The sequence below is a fragment of the Plasmodium knowlesi genome, assembly GCF_000006355.2.
Source record: "Plasmodium knowlesi strain H genome assembly, chromosome: 2".
Classification (NCBI taxonomy): domain Eukaryota; phylum Apicomplexa; class Aconoidasida; order Haemosporida; family Plasmodiidae; genus Plasmodium; species Plasmodium knowlesi.
Window position 1 is genome coordinate 515,620 of NC_011903.2, and position 19,332 is coordinate 534,951.

Below are 19,332 nucleotides of genomic sequence, written 5' to 3' on the forward strand. Positions count from 1 at the left end.
GTAAAAGAAGTTACGAACATGTGCTGGGGCAAAAACACAAATGCAGGCGCTTCCTGCTGCACAAGGAGCAAAGAAAATCGCAGCGACATGTGTGTGCACATATAAATATGTGTATATATAGGTACTCCTTGGAAGGGCGTGTTTTCCTACGCGCTGGCCAGTGGCATTCTCCGTTCTTTCACTGTTGACAGCGGACATCACACGAGGATGAACGGATTGTGAATATCTTTAGCCACCTGTGTGGACTTGACAAAATCGTAATAACTAATTTTATAATGTTTCATAAAATCTTTGTTCGACGTTTGCAGAAGCATCTTCAAATTTATCGGTGGAATGTCGGGTTTATAAACCAACTCATTAAACTTCCTGTTAAAGTCATCATAATTGTGTGTCCTCAGCAACTCCTTGTAATAACTGATATAATTATCATAATATATATTCATGTAGGCAACATGTCTGGGAATTATTCTTAAACGGAAGCTATAACTAAAATATTGTGGAAAGGATAGAGTATCTCGAAATGTTTTGTTCATATGTCTAATGAGGTATAAGAGTTTGGGTCTTATGGTTCTGTACACATTGTAGGTGAATATCCTTGGATACTTTTTGATAAGTGTATTTAAATCTTCTTCTTCTATGGACTCGTGAAGGTATAGCAATTCTTTATATTTTTTTTTTAAATTTCCAAAGGCATAGAATTGTGGGAGATTATACAAAATATGCACCAATTCGTCATGCCCATATTTTAATTCATTTTTGTAATGAGCTATTCTTTTGAGAATGGTGTTTTTATTTACTAAAGATAACCTCGGCGATGTTTTAATAATTTTTTTTATCATTTCTAAGTTCAGCCCTTTTTTCAGCACTTGGTTCTTGGTTATGATTTCCTCTCCCTTTGCGTTAAAATTTATTTCTTCTTTTTCTATTTTATGTTCTTCCTCATGGCATTTTTCGAAAAAACATTTTAACTCTTCTGGCGTCTTGAAGTGCTTCATAAAGAAGAATTCCACATCATCGTAGTGTTTTAGGAAGTAATCGAATTTGTCCTCCAGGGGGGCAGCCTCGCTTATGCTGTTTATGGAGATGTCAGGCGTTGCTCCCTCGTCGAAGATCTTGTCCTCGGCACTTTCGTCATTTGTCATTTCGTCATCAGTACTTTCTTCATCGGCACTTTCCTCATTCACGGTTTCGTCATCAGTACTTTCTTCATCCGCACTTTCCTCATTCACCGTTTCTTTATCGGCATTTTCTCCATTCGCAATCCCTTCGTCTGCGGTGGTTACTCCTCCGTCTGTGTCGCCCAAGGAGGAAGCCCCCCCCCGCGCCATATACGCCCTTTGCCGCTCCTCCCTCTCACGTTTCCGTTCCGCCTTCCTCAACCTCTTCCTCTGTCGTATACTCAGCCTTACCTCGCTACTATCCCCCATCTTCTTATACTTCTCCATCTCCATAAAATCAACGGTGTCCTTGTTCCGAATAAAATAGTCAATGGCTTTTTCCAGGTTCCCGAAAATGAGGAAAAAAACAGCCGACTGGTCATGACATTCAGGAAAGAAAAAAAAACGAACATCTATGTTGATAAATCTGAAGATAGAATAAATATCAAAATTAAAATAATCCTTTGCTTTCAACTTATTTACAATGTCCAGGAAGAAATTTTTATCCTTCTGCAACATGGCTAATAAGTTTTCTTTATACCCTATAGCATAATCCTCGTAGTTTTTTAATTCTTCATTATTTTTTTTCGCCAATTTGGATAATCTCATAAATTTACAGTTAAAGTTTTTTAACCGAAATTGTAATGCCCACTTGAATGCGTTAAGAAATCTGTCTGGGATTTCATGGATTATTTCGTTTTCTTTCCCGTGGAAATCATTCCCAAGTATAGTGTTGTCTATTTTTTTTACCTTCCTCAGGTTTTCCACATATTTCTGCGTCTTGGCGAAGAGCTGGGTTTTGTTTCCCCCATGTTCCAGACGTGCGCAAGGGGGTGGCGCGCTGGATGCGCTGCATTCGGAAGGGGGCCCTTTCCACAGAGGATTGTCAAGCGAGTTACCAAACGAACCGTAGAGCGGGGCTCTCAAATAAAATAACTCCCCTTTGCGTCTTCCCCCGTAACACCCCCTTACAACGCGCACAGTACGAGTAGCCTCTGGGGATTTAAATGGACCCCCATTCTCGCTCCTAATCTTGTCTTTGTCCTTCCTCATGATGTTGCCAGAAAAAATTTTTGCGCGCCTAACGTAACATGCGAATGTGTTCAATTTTGTAATTACTAGTAAGAGGAAAATGTATTTATTCATTTCTTTGGGGGTTCTTCTAACTCATTTGGAGGGATCACAAAGTAGGCTCTTCTTTAAATATCTGAAGAGTTACAAAAAAAAAGAAAAAAAAGCGCAAGGGGAGGGTGCACGAAGCTAAGGAATTCCAATCCAGAGGGAAACGATACACAAAGAACAAAACTGTTCATCACATTATTTTACTAAAAAAAAAGAACAATTGGAACATCTAACAGTCAAAGGCGAAAACGAAGCTTAAGAAGATAACCCCCCCCAATAGAATGCATCACAAGGAGAGGACAACAAAAAAAAATGAGTGTATATAAAAGAGAAAGAGAAATATATACCAAAGCCGCATGTCAAATATTAATATTCAAAATGGGAAAGCTCCCAAAATTTGAAAGATGTAAAGAAGCAAATGTGCGTGTTATCAGATTTCCTTGTTTTTTTTTTTTAGAAGCGGTGTGAAGGAAAAACACAACACTCTTAGGGGGGGAGAGACGAAAAAAAAAAAAAAAAAAAAAAAAATTAGGCATGTGTATGTGTCCACGTAAAGGCGTATATAATGAAAGCCATCACATTCGTGTTAAAGTTAAAAATGCCCCATGTCGTTAGTGAGGACCATGTGAATATGTTTAAGTGCCTTATTTTATGTCATCCAAAAATTGACGAAAGTAAATGGCAAAGGTTTTTGCACCAGCTCAGGCGATAACTAGCTTGGAAGGCTTTCCAAATTGTGATTGCTCGCAAATGTGACAGACTTGATGGGGCCGGACCGACAAGTCAACCCTAAGCTTCGTGTTCACATGCGGTGCGTACGACAGGTGTGATAAAAGGGGGAAAGGGTACTTTGCCGCATCGACTATCTGTTGTACCGCCACTGAGGTATGCACAAATTGCCCCATGGGGAGAACGACGCAGATGCGATTTACGAAATGGAAGCAAAAAGTTGAAGAAAAAGGTGTAAGAAAAAAAAAAAAAAATGTACGAAAATTGAATATAGGAAAAAAAACACAGTCGTCAAAATACAGGCGAGAAATAACAACACTACGCCTTAACATGTGGAAGGAGGAGAAGAGAAGGTTCCGCAATCCTAGTACACGCAGATTGTTCTAAGCGCGGAGTACGCCTCACCCGATGGTGGGAAAATGCTAAATTACGCACGCCAGTTAAATAAAAAGCTGATTTACAAGCTACATGTACAAAATGACAAAGTTGTAGATATGCCCATGTTTCTGGTGGACAATCTGTATTTGAGGAACACAAAGGAGTTACTTATTCTGTTAAACAATGCTATAATATTCAACAGGAAGGAATTTTTGGAAAACTACAAGAGGGTATTACTACAGGGTAGTGAGAAAAATGTGAACTCTTTTAATCCCTCACATGGGAGGGAAGAAAAAAATGGATCCAATGGTGATAGATTTGTTGCGGTGGAATGCACAACAGCTCTTTCTGGTCATTCCCGTTTTGAGGGTGAAGTGAATGGTGGAGGTGACCTAAACGGCTATCAGGGACACGCATTGGAAAGCCACCACAAGATGATGCAAACGGGTTCCATTTTTAAAAATGGACGCATATCACCAGATGGTCGTAGGAACCCCTACAAATACGACAATGAAGAATACGACGAGTTAATTATGCACTTGTCGGAAGTGTGTGAGGACGAATCCGGCTCGTATGTATTCGAACAGAACGAAGTGGAAGATGGGGATGATTCGATCGAAGTGGGCCAAGCGGATGGAGATGACGCCCTCGCGCAGGAATATTCACTAATTGGCTACCTACCAAATGAGTTCTTTTTCCAGTCCCTCAAGCAGAGAGTAGTGTCACTGAAAAATTACCTCTCCCTTAGTGACCTCTTCTCCTTTATTTACCTATTCAGTCGAACGAACGATATAGACATGATAAAAATATTGGGGGAGCAGTACATACAGAAGCAAGAGAAGGAAAAGGACAAGCAGGTTAATAACAAACAAGTGGTGCATTTATTAAATATATTTCTGAAGTTGAATTACAAAGGAAACAACACACATCACGTTGTTGACACTCTGGTGGAAAGCATGAATGTAAATGCTTCGACTCATGATTTGAAATTGGTAGCACTAGGTTTTGTATGCTTGTCTAGATTGAACCTATACAACATGACATTTTATCGCTACGTCAATACCTTGTTAAGTAATTTAGATAAATGTTCTCCCTTGTGTTGCTCGATGGTACTTCACTGCTTGGGGTATTATAGATACTATTGGGCGACAAAGAGGAGGGAGTTATTGGAGCAAGCTAGACTTGTTAGGAAGTCATCGGGTAGTCAGTTCGGGGGGATACACTCCCCAGGGTACGATGGCTCTGGACGATCTGAGAAGGTAATCACAACGCGCTGGAGTAATGTTAACCGCCTATGCTTCCAGTTGAACAGAGAAAATGCGCACCTAATTGATGAGCTGGAGAAGGGGATGATCGAGCAGTTGGTGAATATGGAGTTGGGGTCGATTTCGGAGAAGTCGATTAGTAGCATATTTCATTTTTTCTTTCTGTCCAAAAGGGGCCTCTTAACTACAGAGGGTGGTGGAAATGGCAACCATGGCGAGGGTGACAACGAAAGAGACCACCTGCTATTGGGGAAACTAGTCCATATTTTGATTACGAAAAAAGTAAACTTCGATGAACCGAGGAGGTTGCTTATGTGCTGCTACCCCTTGATTATACACAGATATTTCTCCAACATACAAGTATCGTCCTATTTCGTGGTGCAGTGTGCTAAACTGATCAAGCGCCTGAAGGAGAAGAAGCACCTGGACAATTTGCTCTTTGTGTTGACAGGCTTCACACAGAATCAGATGATATTTTACCAAAACAAGAGTAACAACAAAACGGCTCCGCGAGTATATTTCGACAAGAAAAAAAACAAACTGCACAATTTTAAGATTGAAAATAAGTACATTGATATGTTGGAGAAGTGTGAATATGAAGTGAATGTGTTGGAGAAAGGACCCACACAAGAGCCCGTCAGTTGTAGGTCAGCCATTTTATACATCTTTAGCGAGTTAACAAATATAGATTACGAATTAAATAAGGAACAGATTATTTTGTACTTACAACTCTTCTCCAGTTTTGACATCAAGTTAAGTACCGATATTAAGAAGAAGCTATTGGGTCTAGTAATGGACTCAACAAATCAGTTAAACAGTTTAGTCCATGTGATACTTCAACTAGCCATTAAAATTTATGGCATTTCCAGCACTTACATGAAGACAATCGCCTTGCAGTTTCTTGAAAAAATGGATCACGAGTTGGGCAAATTAGGAACAAACAATGAAGACCCTTTTATTAGTTCCATAATGTGTGGTCACGACATCGATAGGGCCATGGAGAAGTACCCCTATCTGTGCGACTTAGAAAAATTATCTGACATCCTTTTCGTCTTCGACCAGATTGATATTCATAACAGGGACTTCATCTCAAACATTTCAAATTTGCTTTGTGCGAATAATTTCTTCCTTCTAACGCATAGGAAGAGTAACTTCAGCTCACTTGTCCATGTACTCCACTATGTAGGGAGCTTACCAATGGAGTTAGATTCGGTTAAAAAATTGACCAACTTTCTTTTCACATATGTGGCAGAGTATGTAGATTTATCCTACCGGAAATATGTACAGCGCGAACAGGGGGGGCACCAAGTGAAACGACTTAATATGAAAGGCTCTCCTCAAGAGGTCAATACGTCAGTCAATGATGGTCACGATGCAAATACTTCCTCCCAAACGGAGGAGGATCCCTCTTTTTGCCAAGTGGATCATGCTTTTATAAAAGGCAGAATTTACCTCAAAGATTTGATATTTTTGCTGGACTCCATTCGTATTTGCAAGGCTTACGATTTTGTTTCGCTACTCAGAAGTGTGGGCAACATGGTAAGGTGGCGCACACATGTGTGCGCGTCTGCAGGGAAATGTCTCTACATTTTCCTCTACACAATTTCGCTACACATTTGCCGCTTTACCGTTTTTCCCCCTCCATGACAGATAACTTCGGAAGGAATACAAGCCCTTTCCGATGAGGACGTCGAACTGGTGAACTACATTTTCATCGACATGGGTCTGATGAACAAGTGCTCGCTGGACGAGGCCAGGTAACACCGCGGGCGCGCAAAATGATGCGAAGATGGTGAAAAGATGGTGAAAAAATGGTGAAAAATGGTGAAAAAATGGTGAAAAAATGGTGTAAAATGGTACGAAAATGCGACTACAAATGGAGTGCCTTTCGGGCCATCCTGCTAATTCCCTTTCTTCTACTCCCCTTCAATTCAGGCGCCGGGGACTCAACATCGGAATGAACTCGTGACAAGCTCGCATGCAAATATGCACCACTACACGATGGTAAATGCAATCACGTTTATATTGGCACACATGTGCAAAATGGCAATACATGTATGAGGCAACCCGTGCGTGCAATCTGTGGGGAGTTTCCGTGCCCCCTTCGGGAAGTCACATAGAAGGCAGCTATGCGAACCTTAAGAAACAGAACTACCCCTTTTCGAGAGCACATAAGAGACTTAAATTTCGCTCAAATATATTCCTGCAGTACTCATCACAGTTGTCCTCTCTCATGCTGAACAAATCGTATTCTCTGTAATTTACGATGACATTCCATAGATGTTCCTTTGCGATGTATTTTTTTAATCGTCTTATGAAGACTGTGCAGATAATATTTTTCAATTTGTAGCTTTCCAAAAACATTTTTTTTATTTTAAAAATTCTGAAGAGAAAAAGGAAAGATTCCGTGTAGCAGCTCAACTCTAGAAGCACCAAGCTCAGCAGGAAGTTCCCCCAAAGGTGATGATTATTCAAATTAATGGTTAACTTAATGCAGTTAAAAAAATCATATATCCACTTAGTTTTGTATACACTAGAATTTAGAAAGGGAATCTTATCCACTATATGTTTTTCCCTATCGGATAATGAGAACCAATAATCTTCATAACATTTCGTACTTTTATTCCCGTCCATTTTAAGGTTACCAAAATTGTTCCCCGGGATGATTTTTTCCTTTTTTTTCTCTAAAATGTAGTTCCTCTGTTTTGGATTACCTTCATTCTGTTCCTCTTTTTCTACATGTTTATTCGCTTCCACTTTGATAGGAGCAGTGTGCTCATTATTTGTTGTCTCAAATTTGTCCACGTCACTGAGGTAGACGTAACTACATGTACTTGATCCAGAATGGAAAGTAAAATAATTTTTTAAAAAGTTGTAGTAGTTACTATTTTTTTTGTAAATTTCTAAAGCTTCCATAAATTTCTGTTCAGACCAAATTAAATTTTGCTTCCTCGTCGTCACATTTCCAATGTGCGTTTGGAAAAAATTATTTCTAAAATTGAAATTAATTAGGGATGACAGATGCGGAAGGTTTAGGAACAAATATTTTTCCTTATACTTTACATTTTCTTTGCTCATAAATCTTTTGCAAGAAAATAGGAGGACGTTTAGACGGGTTACCAACATACTGTCTACTTCACTGCGAATGTTTTCTCCCAATTTCTTTTGGCCCGTTAAATTATTTACACTTAACTCCGTCGACAGGAACCCCAGCTTGTCATTTTTTATGTGATCGTCATGCCCCTTGGACTGAAGGGTCAGGAAGAAGTGAAATTGGTACCTCCCCAAGAGGTCTTCAAAATGAGAGCGAATGTATTCTCTATCGTCGAATATTCTCGCTCTTATATTCATGCCTATGAAGCTGTCTAGGTTTTCTTCCAGGCGGAGGCCATGCATGTCTAGGCTGTCCACAAATTGGAACTTACTGACAAATTGGAAGGGTAGGCAAGCATACACATGGTGGTCGTCCAACACTCCTGCACCGCTGCCACAATTAGCAGTTTTTGAATTTTCGGTTACATCAGTGGTCTTGTTACCGCTACTCCCATCTGGCGTATTCCTCACGGAGAAAAGTCTAACGTGAAAAAACTTGTGTTCTGAATCGGCCTTATAAATCCATCCCTTCACAATTGAATTAGAACTTATGTTGTGCAAAAATTCTTTCTTTCCTTCTCTTCCGAATATTATTCGTCTTTTACATTTCGCAATTTCATTTTTTTCACATCCCCCCCCAATGTCGTCAATCACAAACACGCTTCCTGCTTTGTGCGTTTGTTTGCTCGTGCCCACACATCCGTAGTTTATGTAAAATGTCTCATTTGCAAAGGGGACTAGCGAAATATCGCAGAAGCCAAGGTCATCCTTCTTGTCCATTTCTTCCTCGACGCAATTCTTTAGATCTCCCATTGCATTGGAGTGCCTGCTTCCGTTGGACCAGTTGCTGCCCCTGGAGAGGCTCCTACCACTGCTGCTACTACTACTACTCCTACTAGTACTACTCCTACTATTTCTACTCCTACTACTTCTACTCCCATTGATAACTTGGCTATCTTCTCCGTCTTTTGGACCCCCCCCCTTGTCTACTCTTACGGAGCCCTCCCACACCTTCGCCCGTTTCGCATTAACCCCTCTGTCCGAGTACTTTCCTCTGCGGGGGCTCTTCCCGATCACCTTTGCGCCCGTTTCGTAGGATTTTCTGCTTCTCTTCCCGATTTTTGTGCGCCTGCCACTCGCTTTACTACGGGGGCTACTACGGGGGCTACTACGGGGATTACTATGAGGGCTACTACTCTCAGCAGCGCTTGCATCGCCCCGAACACTGCCAATTCCATTGTCATTAACATTGTCAATCACATTATCCGCCACATCACGACAAACACTTGCAATCACATTTTCACCTGCACTATCGCTAGCCCAGGCGTTGTCCCACCCGAGTGCATTCCCGGTATCCCCAACGCTTTCCCGTTTATGGGGCCTCCTGGCGACTAAGCGAGGTGGTGTAACTACACTGACCGCATTGGTTTCACTGATATGCCCCTGCGCGAATGACTCTTCACCCCCGGACTCCCTCCATTCGACGTACCTCTCCATAGCCTCTTGGACCAAAGAGGAACTCACATAATTTGTGTCAACGTAATTATAGTAACCATTTGTGAATGGGCTATAGTTATTTAAAAATAATTTACATATACAACTGATTCTGTTTTTTTGTTCCAACGAATTGAAAGAGGTCTCCATTTCTCTCACGAAGGAGTTGCACGCTTCCTTTGTGTCATTTGGGGCTTCCCCATTTTGCGAAAAAAAATTTGAGCTTTCATTTCCCCTTTGTGTTTCCTCCTTTTTTTTTCTATAAAAAAAATCATCAGTGTATTTTCGAAATAGTGGGAACTCCTTCTTTAATTCTTCTACGAACTGTAGATACGCTTTTTGTTCTTTGCATTTCATTTTGTTTTCGCCTTCGTAACTTGTTCTGTTTTTGTGGTGGGGGTTATCTTCTGTTCCTTTGGAAAGTTATATGCACAGTGCGGACAAAACTATTCCCAATGGGGGCTGCAGTAGGTAAATGTACAACGAAACAAGAAGTAGCCAATTCAGGGGAAAACAAACAAATGTGTAATCACACAAATGGAAAAACAAAAAAAAAATAATAAAATAAAATAAAGTAAACAAACAAACAAACAAACACAAAAACAAAAGATCACGAAAACAAAAAAATGGACAAGCGAACAGTTCTTGCAAGTGCCTATATAAGAAGGGAGGATACTAAAACAAATGGATCAATTGTATGGAGAGGGTACTCACATCACTGTTTGGTGAGTCAAACGCGTAAATTGAATTAGTCAGGTGAGGGAATTTGCTGACGGGTAGCGAACAAAAAATTGTCGAATTAACGATCCGTTCACTGTTTGTCCCAATTTTGCAAAAGGCGAGTGCACTTCCAGATGCGCCCATGCAACGGAGTGTCAACCGGGAGCTTCGTACGTATGGATGCCTGAAGGTAATGGCACATTCTAACTAGGAATTTAATATAAGTGCGATCAGGTGGAAGGATTACATATGCGAGGGGTAATGAATCATAAAGGAATGGAAAGTTTTACATTTCCATTGACCTTTTCATTTTCCCCCAAGGTGGTATATTAACACCTGTGTTGCGTCCTTCGTATCATGCTCCGTTGTTTTCTACACAAATTATTTTTTACAATTCTCTCTTTTTGCCCTGGTGGATATTTTCTTGGGTTCTTTTTGCATGTTGTGCATATTACTTGCACGCAATTTTGGAAAAAAAAAAAAAAAAAAAGGTAATCATGTAACATAATGGCGAAGAGAGGAAACTCTGGCAGTAGCGGAGTAAGCACTGACTAGCCTGTTTCCTCAATGCATCCCTTCGCGCATGTCACAATGTGCGTACAGATTTGTCAGATAACCAACTAATGCATCCAGAGGGAGAAAAAAAAAAAAAAAAAAAAAAAAAAAAAAGGATAAATTAGAAAAAACGTAATCCATTTCTGTTAAAAATGAAAATAGAAATTTCAGCAACCGTTCGAAGTGGAACAAAGCAGGGCCTGCACAAGCACACGCACATACGCATGCATATACACGGATACACTTGCTATACAGTTATTTCCCTTCCGTCAGCGCAATTTCTTCCAATATGCGGGGAAAAAATAGGCTCACAATTGAGGTGTGGCAAGCGGTAGTAATAAAAAAAAAAAAAAAAAAAAAAATTGCCCTTATTAGCAAATTCCATTCTATGAGTGTATAAATGAGAGAAACAAATCTGTGCACTACGGTGTATTCCCGCACCTGAAGACTTTGACACGCTGTAAAATGTGAAGGCATGGGGGCTCAGCACAATGGTTTCTGGTGTTGTGCCCTAGGTCCTGCAGTACGAACTGTGAACACCCTTTATGGGAGCCCTTGGGGCAAGGTGAAAAAAAGGGGCGGCCTGAAATAAGAGCTAAGGGAAGAATCCACAGGGATATGGTGCCGCAGAAAAAATAATAAAATAAAATAATGAGCATGAACATTAAGCATAAGATAATCAGAAGTGCATACGCAAACATATGTACACACGCATTGCCTATGCAGTGCCATTCGAATAACCTTCTTCTCAAAACTTAGCGATGAAGGAAAGATTCACGAACGCGTGAGCTAAAAAGTGTACACCTTGTACATGGTATTTTTTTGGTAGCCAAAAGGGGGCAAATTTTTTTGCTTCACAAAATAGAGAATTGCCAAGCGCGCTTTTTTTAATTTTCATTTTGAAAAATTATCACATCGTGCGAAGAAAGGTCAACTCCATAAGAATAAACATGAAAGCATTTGCTGTAAAAATTGTATAAGAAGTTTTTTCTTATTTTCTTTTTTTTTTTTTTTTTTTTGTTCATATAGATTGCAAATTTACACAATTGTTTTTATATACACAGTATAATATTTTCTAACGCAACAGATAAGTAGAAGTCGCATTGGTGGGGAAAATTCGTAAACTTGTCCCTCCCCCCCTTTTCTTTTTTTTTTGGTTAATTTGTGCAACTTCTCTTTTGCACCTCACCTCTTGGAAAGCTGCTCTCATCATCGGCATGGTCATGCCGTTCCTTTGATAGGATTCCCCAAAAAAGAGAAGAAAAGCACAATACACCATCTATGACACAGGACCCATATAACAGATTGTAGAAGGTATTCCCGGGAGCTATACATGTGTAAGCATATACTTATGCATACATACGACCATATGTACGTGTGCTCACGGAACCTAGCGGGACGGAAAGATGAAACATAAGTACCATGTGCTGATTTATAGAAAGAAGAAAACGCATTTAAGGTTAGATGTGCTGTTGTTTTTCTTCTACGCCGTTTTTCTTCACTTCATTTTGAAAAATGAGAAATTTTATGCGAAGCCGGGTGATTATGAGTACTTAGCCAAATTGGAAAATGAAGTGGAGGAGGCAGTTACGTTTGGCCTCCATGGGGAGGAGCAGAAGCAATCTTTGGACGAGCGAAAAGTCGAAGGAAGTGAAAGTAAAGACAGTAGAGAATTCATAAATAGGAAGGGAAGTGCAAATGGGGAAGAAGAGGGATCCAACAGAGAGGGAAAGGAAAACACATTCAAGCCGATTATAATAGGAAAGTATAATCTGATCTATCTGTTCTATAGCATCGAGTTTGTTGGTTTACTTTTATTTATTTTTTTCCACGTGCTAACGTTTCTCCTATCGCAGTGGAACTTGAGCGTTAATTTATTCATCTCCTTTAGTCGCTTAAACAGCAGCGACAAGGACAAGTACTTGTACAACGTGCAGAACAAATGCACCCATGTGTATATTAAGCCACTTGTTAAACGAAGTGACAAATTGTCAGTAAAAAGCAAAGAGAGGTTTAACACAGACTATAATTTGTACAAGCCAAAATCAGAGTTAGTTCCACTGAAAAGGGGAAAAAATTATATATTTTTTTTTTACAAACATAAGAAATATATTTTCAATTACGAAACATTGGATTTCGAATCGGTTAAGCATTTTGACAATTTTAATTTGTGCTTTTATCAAAAGTGGAAGGGACTCATAGAATATCAAATGGGGTCTCTCTACGATGATGAAAACACCAGCGCAACATTACAACGGATAGAAGAAAATGTAAAAAATATAGAGAAGAGGGGAATAAATGTGAATACGCTTTTTTGCCAACTAGAAGGTTTATATCTAGATAAAAGTGGAAGAAGCGGAATAAACCAATTGGCACACCGCAACAAAGGGGGAAATAGATTATCTGAAGAAGAGATAGAAGATGCTTATGATTACATTGGGAAAGAAAGGGGAAGTGAGGAAGGGACAAAGATAGGACACTCCATTGAAGGGAGCAGCACGATAGGAAGATCTATTCAGGGTGACGAGCGGAAAAGTAAAAAGAGAGTACATCCCATCGAAGGGGGAAGGAAACAAAATGTAGATCAAACAGATCCTTTTCTTTCGTATTACAAAAAGAGCAATTTTGAAATTCCGTATGACATTTTTGTACATAACAATTTGGACAAGTATGGAGAAAATATATACGACATTCCTTCTCCCTGTTTTAAGAAGTTACTTTATGAGGCCATGTTATCCCCATTTTTTATTTTTCAATTCTTTAGCATCCTTCTGTGGATGCTAGACAGCTATTGGTACTTTGGCATTTTCTCCATTTTCATATTGGTCATGTTGGAAGGTCAATTGATTAACAAACGAATAAGGGAGTTTAATTTAATAAACAGTATGAAGGTCCCTGCGCAAAATGTGTATGTGTATCGAAATTTGCAATGGAAAATTATCAAGTCGAATATGCTACTACCGGGGGATATTTACATTTTATCCAATGAGACTAATAGTGTGGATAATGTATGTACCTGCGAGACATTACTGTTGGAGGGGGTTTGCATTACGGATGAGTCGATCCTTACTGGGGAATCCATACCTCTGATTAAGGCATCTATTGATAAGACGGAAGGAGAGGAATACATTCAGGAAGATACCAGCGATAATGATACATGTTGTGATTGGGCAGGACATTCTATGGAGGGAGTATCACCCATGGGAGGAAGTAAAGGAAACTCCATTTTTACAAACAAAATCGACATAAAAAATAAACACAAAAAACATGTGGTGTATGCAGGGTCAAAAATTTTACTAACGAAAAATGAAAATGATCAATTTAATAATATGAAGATACCCATTAATGGGTGCATAGGCATTGTTCTGAAAAACGGATTCACCACTTATCAGGGAAAATTAGTGAGGACCATCATTAACACATCGGAGAAAGTGAACTCGTCGAGCATAGATTCGATTATCTTTCTTTTCATCCTTCTGTTATTTTCATTATCATCATGCGCATACGTAATTTACAGTGTATTGCAGTCTTCTCACGAGAGAAATTTATACAAACTGCTTCTGTCCGTTTCGCATATAATCACTGCAGTCATCCCGCCAGAATTTCCCATAACTTTATCATTAGGAGTTACCATTTCGATAGTCTATCTGTACAACTTAAAGATCTACTGCACGGAACCTTTTAGGTTGCCATTTTCTGGCAAATCTAATATATGTGCTTTTGACAAGACGGGAACCCTGACGGAGGACAATATGATAATTTTGGGTCTCTTCGGTTTTGACAAAAACACGGAGAGGATAAACGAAATAAATGAATCCATTATTAGCAAGCAGAGAGTGCCCTTCCTTTCCGTGGCAGTTATCGCGGGATGTCATTCAATATGCACCGTTAACAATAAACTCCTAGGAGATCCTCTGGAAAAGAATTCCTTCCAAAGGTTGAAATGCATGATGAGGAGTTTGGACAAAACCTACGTTCATACGAATAATTATCACAATAGTGCATCTGCGACCTCAAGTGCGACCTCAACTGTTACTACGCAGGGAAGCGAAGAAAAGGCGGGAAAATCCTTGGGCATTTTTTCGAAAAAGGCACCCAGCACGACTATTAAGGGGGAGAAAGGCCCATGCGTGGAGAACTTCCAAATTTATAAGAGGTTTTTCTTCTCATCAGAGTTACAAAGAATGACATGCATCATTTTACACGAAGGGTATGAGTGCGACTGGTATGGAGAAGAGTTTGAGGAGGTCACCGACCCCGGTACATGTGTGGACACTCCTAACGGGGAGAAGAATCCCTGTAATGAAAATGTGGCAACGCTAGAAGGGTTAAAAAAGAAGAAGAAAAAAAATGACAGTAGTAAGAACGAACCGGTTAAACAGTACCTTGCGGTTAGTAAGGGATCTCCAGAAATGATGAAAAAATTTTTAAAAAAAATTCCCGCAAATTATGATCAAGTATTGAATAGCTTATCGATTAAGGGGTACCGTGTCATATGTCTAGCTGCCAATGTGTTGGACAGTAAGGTAGTTTCCAAAAATGTTAAAAGGGAAGACATAGAGAAGGATTTACATTTCTGTGGCTTCCTCACATTTATATGTCCAATAAAAGCATCCACTCCGAGTTACATCCTTGATATTAAACAGGCTGGAATTAAAAACGTGATGATAACAGGGGATAATGCGTTGACTGCGTGTCAAGTTTCGCAGGATGTAAACATTGTTCCCTCTGTAAAAGTTAAGGATATACTAATTTTAAAGCTCAGGGAAAATTACGCCTTACATGGGAAGACCACATCGACCAGTTTGACAAGTGACGGAGATACTTTTAACCTATGCGAACGCGAGAGGGCAATCCAACTGATACGAAACCTCCCCCTGCAAATGAAATCCCAACAAAAAGCAGGTGAAAAACTAATCAAAATGATGGAGAAAAAGAAGGCGAGCAACGTGCTGTACTTTATCAATAGGGAAAATAAAAAAATGTTACCCTTTATAGAATGTGAGGAGTACATAAAATTGTGCGAACAACTTTTTACCCTGTGCATCACAGGAGATATAATCGAATATTTCCTGACGAATTATGAGAACGATATGGGTATATTTGACGAACTGATAAAAAGAGGACTGATATTTTGTAGAGTGTCTCCAAAAAATAAAGAGATAATTATAAAAACTTTGAACAAATTAGGGAATATAACCATTATGTGTGGAGACGGGACGAATGATATGGCGGCATTAAAGGCGGCACATGTTGGAGTGTCCCTACTGAGCATAAAAATAAGTTACAAAAGTGCTAGACCAGATGATGCCGGTGCGAATATGGCTACTCAATTAAATGGAGAACACGCGAATGCGCTTTTGGGTGGTACCCATGTGGGTAGCTACCCTGGCCATTTCAACGGAGGGGCCACCAGAAATTATGAGCACCGATTGCGAAGTGCCTACGATAATTTAAACGCACAATATAACGCAGCATCTGCAAGTGGAGCAAATAACCTGGCAAATGCAAAGTATTATGAACAGATGAAATTATACAATGAGAGGAAAAAGCAATTGGAACATATGATGCAATCAATGGACGACTCCTTACCGCTTATCAAATTGGGAGAAGCAAGCATAGCATCTCCATTTACATATAAAGGAAATGACATAAAATGTGTGAAGGAAATTATTTGTTGCGGAAGGTGTGCCTTATCAAAAGTTATAATGATGTATAAGTTGATGATTATCAATTCTCTCATAACCGCTTTTTCTGTTTCCATTTTGACCCTAGACGGGGTAAAGTTAAGTGACGCACAGACAACGGTTATTTCGCTACTGTACACATCTCTCATCGTATTAATTTCCAAAACAGCTCCTTTAAAAAACATATCAAATTATTCGCCACCCAATTCCTTATTCAACATTAGCGTTATGAGTTCTTTGATCTCTCAAGTATTTGTCCATTTTTCTATCCTCATTTATGGATGGAAGTTGGCTTGTTCGTATAGAGAATCTGATTACATTCCAGACTTGAAAGGAGATTTCTCTCCAAATCTGGTGAACACCTGTATATATTACCTAATTTATTGCATCAACTTATCCATTTTTTCCTGTAATTATGAAGGGTTACCTTTTATGACCCCTATTCATAAGAATAAAGAGATCGTGTACATTTTTGGTATAAATTTTATTTTCTTGTTTGCTCTGGTTATGAATATAATTCCCTACTTGAATTACTTCTTCTCTCTTGTCTCCTTTCCAAATGCGCACCTTCAGTTTGTGTTTTTGTCTTTAATGATTTTGGATGTCGTTGCGCCGTACCTCATTTGCGGCTTCATCAGGCGCATCAGACTCTATGCGTTCGAACGTTTCGGAGTCAGTTTGTGACCTGAAGGAAGAATCGGCAAAGCGGGGAGTTGCGCGTGTGAAATGTGATGACGAATGTCTTTCATTATTTAATTATTTCTTTTTTTCTTTTTTTTTTTTTTTCTTTTTTTTTCACTTTTTTTTATCATTTTTTCGATATCCCCACTTAGTTGCATCCTGTGTGGGAATGAGGCGCAAGGGCTCCTTCCTGTGAAATTTGTTATAGCCCGCGCTGAGCCTTCATTTTAGAGCCATACACGGGGAGTAGGGGCCATTCACGCTGCTGACGCAGCACGAACAGGTCATACAAATATATACAAAAAAAAAAAAAACTTTATAATCTGTTAGCATGTTAAATTCTTTGTGCAAATAGTACGTGTAAGATGGGACCGTTATATTTCATTTGTAATAGATTAGTACTGATGGGGATAACCTTCCGTAGACACTTCACTGAGCAGGTATATACCATTACGGGGTTACTCTTACCGTGGAACTCAATTTCTCGCATGAGACACTGCCCATTTTGTGGTACCAACGTGTGTAGATGATGTAGGTGTGCTGTCTTACGAGGGGGGTGTGGTGGTGTAATCTGCTCCTCTTCCTAACAAGTGTACTTTTTTTTTAAAAGACCGTTTTGTTTATTGGAACGGATTTACGCACACTTGTACGTGCACACCTACATATAGAGCAGGGAAGACTCATTTGACATGACTCTTTTATGAAATAAAAAGCCTGTACAACCATTCCACGTATATGCGAAGGTTCCGAAGAAGTTATGAATTTTTTCCGCAACAGCTCACTTAGAATTGCGGCCCTGTTTGGCGAATATTTTTGTGGAAAGAGAAGTGTTCTCTATATATTTTTTAATTTATTATATATTTTTTCTTATTTTAATTATGCCTCATTTACGCACAGTTTGGTGCAGAAAGTAAGGTACATGTTTTACTACAAAAGGAACTTTCCAAAGTTAAGCCGGCGTGGAGAAATTTCATCCTTCATGCATTGTTATATGGGGAAATGTAACGGATTAGTACGGGGGGGGCTATAACTGTGTAGTGGGGTAATTCTTCCGTTTGTTTTGGAAAAGAGAAAATTGTGTAACGAGTGGAAAATAAGATTCTCGCAAAAAAAGGGAGAAGTGAAAAATATGGAGTTGTTTTTGCTTTTTGTTTTTTTTTTTTTTCCTTATTTCCTCTTTTCCCTTCTTTTTCCTTTTTTTTTCTCATTTTCCGTGGTGCACAACAGCTGTAAAATCGTTGAAGTTAGAATCAATTATTGTTTCCTTCAAGTGTAACGCGATAGTAACGGATTGATTAATTAATGCACACTAGTTACATGCAAATATAAAGGTGTGTCAGTTCTTATTCGGGATTTTTCCCCTGGCATTTTCACCCATTTTTTTCTTTGATTTTTTGCTCTCACGTTTTTCCCCTATTTTCCTTCCTCTATCGGAAGTTTCCCTATTTTTTTTTTTTTTTTTTTTTTTTTTTCCTTTTGTACTCTCTCTACGTATATTGCTTCTGCAACATTTGAACACGTAAGGGTTATTGTAATAAATGGGGCTGCGCGTCAACTAGGAGAGAAATTATTTATTTCTGACTCGAGTGTATAGCTCCCATTGGGTACTCCTACCTGTTGTGCGCTGAAACACGTTTTCCCCCTCCTGCGCGTTGGCGTGTATATGGCAATCTTTGCGTACACTCCTTTTTGGCGCTAATATTTGCACAGTTATTTTTTGTAGAAACAATCTCTAACTGTTCTTTCGAGTTTACGCATTTGTTCGTCTGTTTATTTATTTGTTTTTTTTATTTTTTTTAAATATATTTTTAATATTTTTTCATTTTTTTCCTTTTCCCCACTCCTACATCCCCTTTTTTTTTTTTTTTTTTTTTTTTCATGTGACAAACAAAACAGCAAAAGTGTACTTATTCGAACGTGCAATTGAATTGACATATTTGGAGAAAAAAAAAGGGGGGTAAAGGGAAATTTATAAATTAATTCCCTTCCATTTAACTTTTTTTTTTTTTTTTTTGCATTTAAGGGAGAAAGAAGGAGCTGTAAAGTACAAAGAAGCCGAGGGGGAAGAACGAATAGAGAAACAAACACTTTCTAGGGCCCCTGCTTGGAAAAGGCGTAAATGTAAATCTGTTGAATTAGAAAGAAATAATTAACAAGGAGGTAAACGTATTCAACAGGAGCATGCGGAATAGTCTCACTTAGATAGCAAACACGAGAAAAGGGGAGACCACAATTACAAACTTATATAATGTGGCGCATATTTATTATAACTATATAATGAAACATTGTGGAAAAGGCGCTGGAAACGTATGCACCACATATAGCGCGTATAAGGAATTCGCTTCCAAAAGAGAGAAAAAAGAAAAATTGGCTACCCACCTTGAACAGAAAAGAACAACTGGAAGGCGGCGACCGTAGGTGTAAGATTGTCTAAACAGATACGTATATATA

The 19,332-nt window shown here is 39.1% G+C and overlaps 4 protein-coding genes across 4 annotated transcripts; 2 read left to right on the forward strand and 2 right to left on the reverse strand.

The window, feature by feature from the left end:
* Positions 1-197: 197 nt before the first annotated feature.
* Positions 198-2,303, reverse strand: PKNH_0212100 (uncharacterized protein; the record flags this gene model as incomplete). The annotated part of the gene is made up of 1 exon (XM_002257757.1): positions 198-2,303. The coding sequence occupies one exon, from the start codon at positions 2,301-2,303 to the stop codon at positions 198-200; it is 2,106 nt and encodes a 701-aa protein (XP_002257793.1).
* Positions 2,304-3,427: 1,124 nt separating this feature from the next.
* Positions 3,428-6,620, forward strand: PKNH_0212200 (conserved Plasmodium protein, unknown function; the record flags this gene model as incomplete). The annotated part of the gene is made up of 3 exons (XM_002257758.2): positions 3,428-6,190; positions 6,302-6,408; positions 6,587-6,620. The coding sequence occupies 3 exons, from the start codon at positions 3,428-3,430 to the stop codon at positions 6,618-6,620; spliced, it is 2,904 nt and encodes a 967-aa protein (XP_002257794.2).
* Positions 6,621-6,802: 182 nt separating this feature from the next.
* On the reverse strand, positions 6,803-9,595 carry PKNH_0212300 (conserved Plasmodium protein, unknown function; the record flags this gene model as incomplete). The annotated part of the gene is made up of 1 exon (XM_002257759.1): positions 6,803-9,595. One exon carries the CDS (start codon positions 9,593-9,595, stop codon positions 6,803-6,805), a length of 2,793 nt encoding a protein of 930 aa, XP_002257795.1.
* A 2,324-nt stretch (positions 9,596-11,919) lies between these two features.
* PKNH_0212400 (cation transporting ATPase, putative) lies at positions 11,920-16,884 on the forward strand (the record flags this gene model as incomplete). The annotated part of the gene is made up of 1 exon (XM_002257760.1): positions 11,920-16,884. The coding sequence occupies one exon, from the start codon at positions 11,920-11,922 to the stop codon at positions 16,882-16,884; it is 4,965 nt and encodes a 1,654-aa protein (XP_002257796.1).
* Between the last annotated feature and the right edge of the window lie 2,448 nt (positions 16,885-19,332).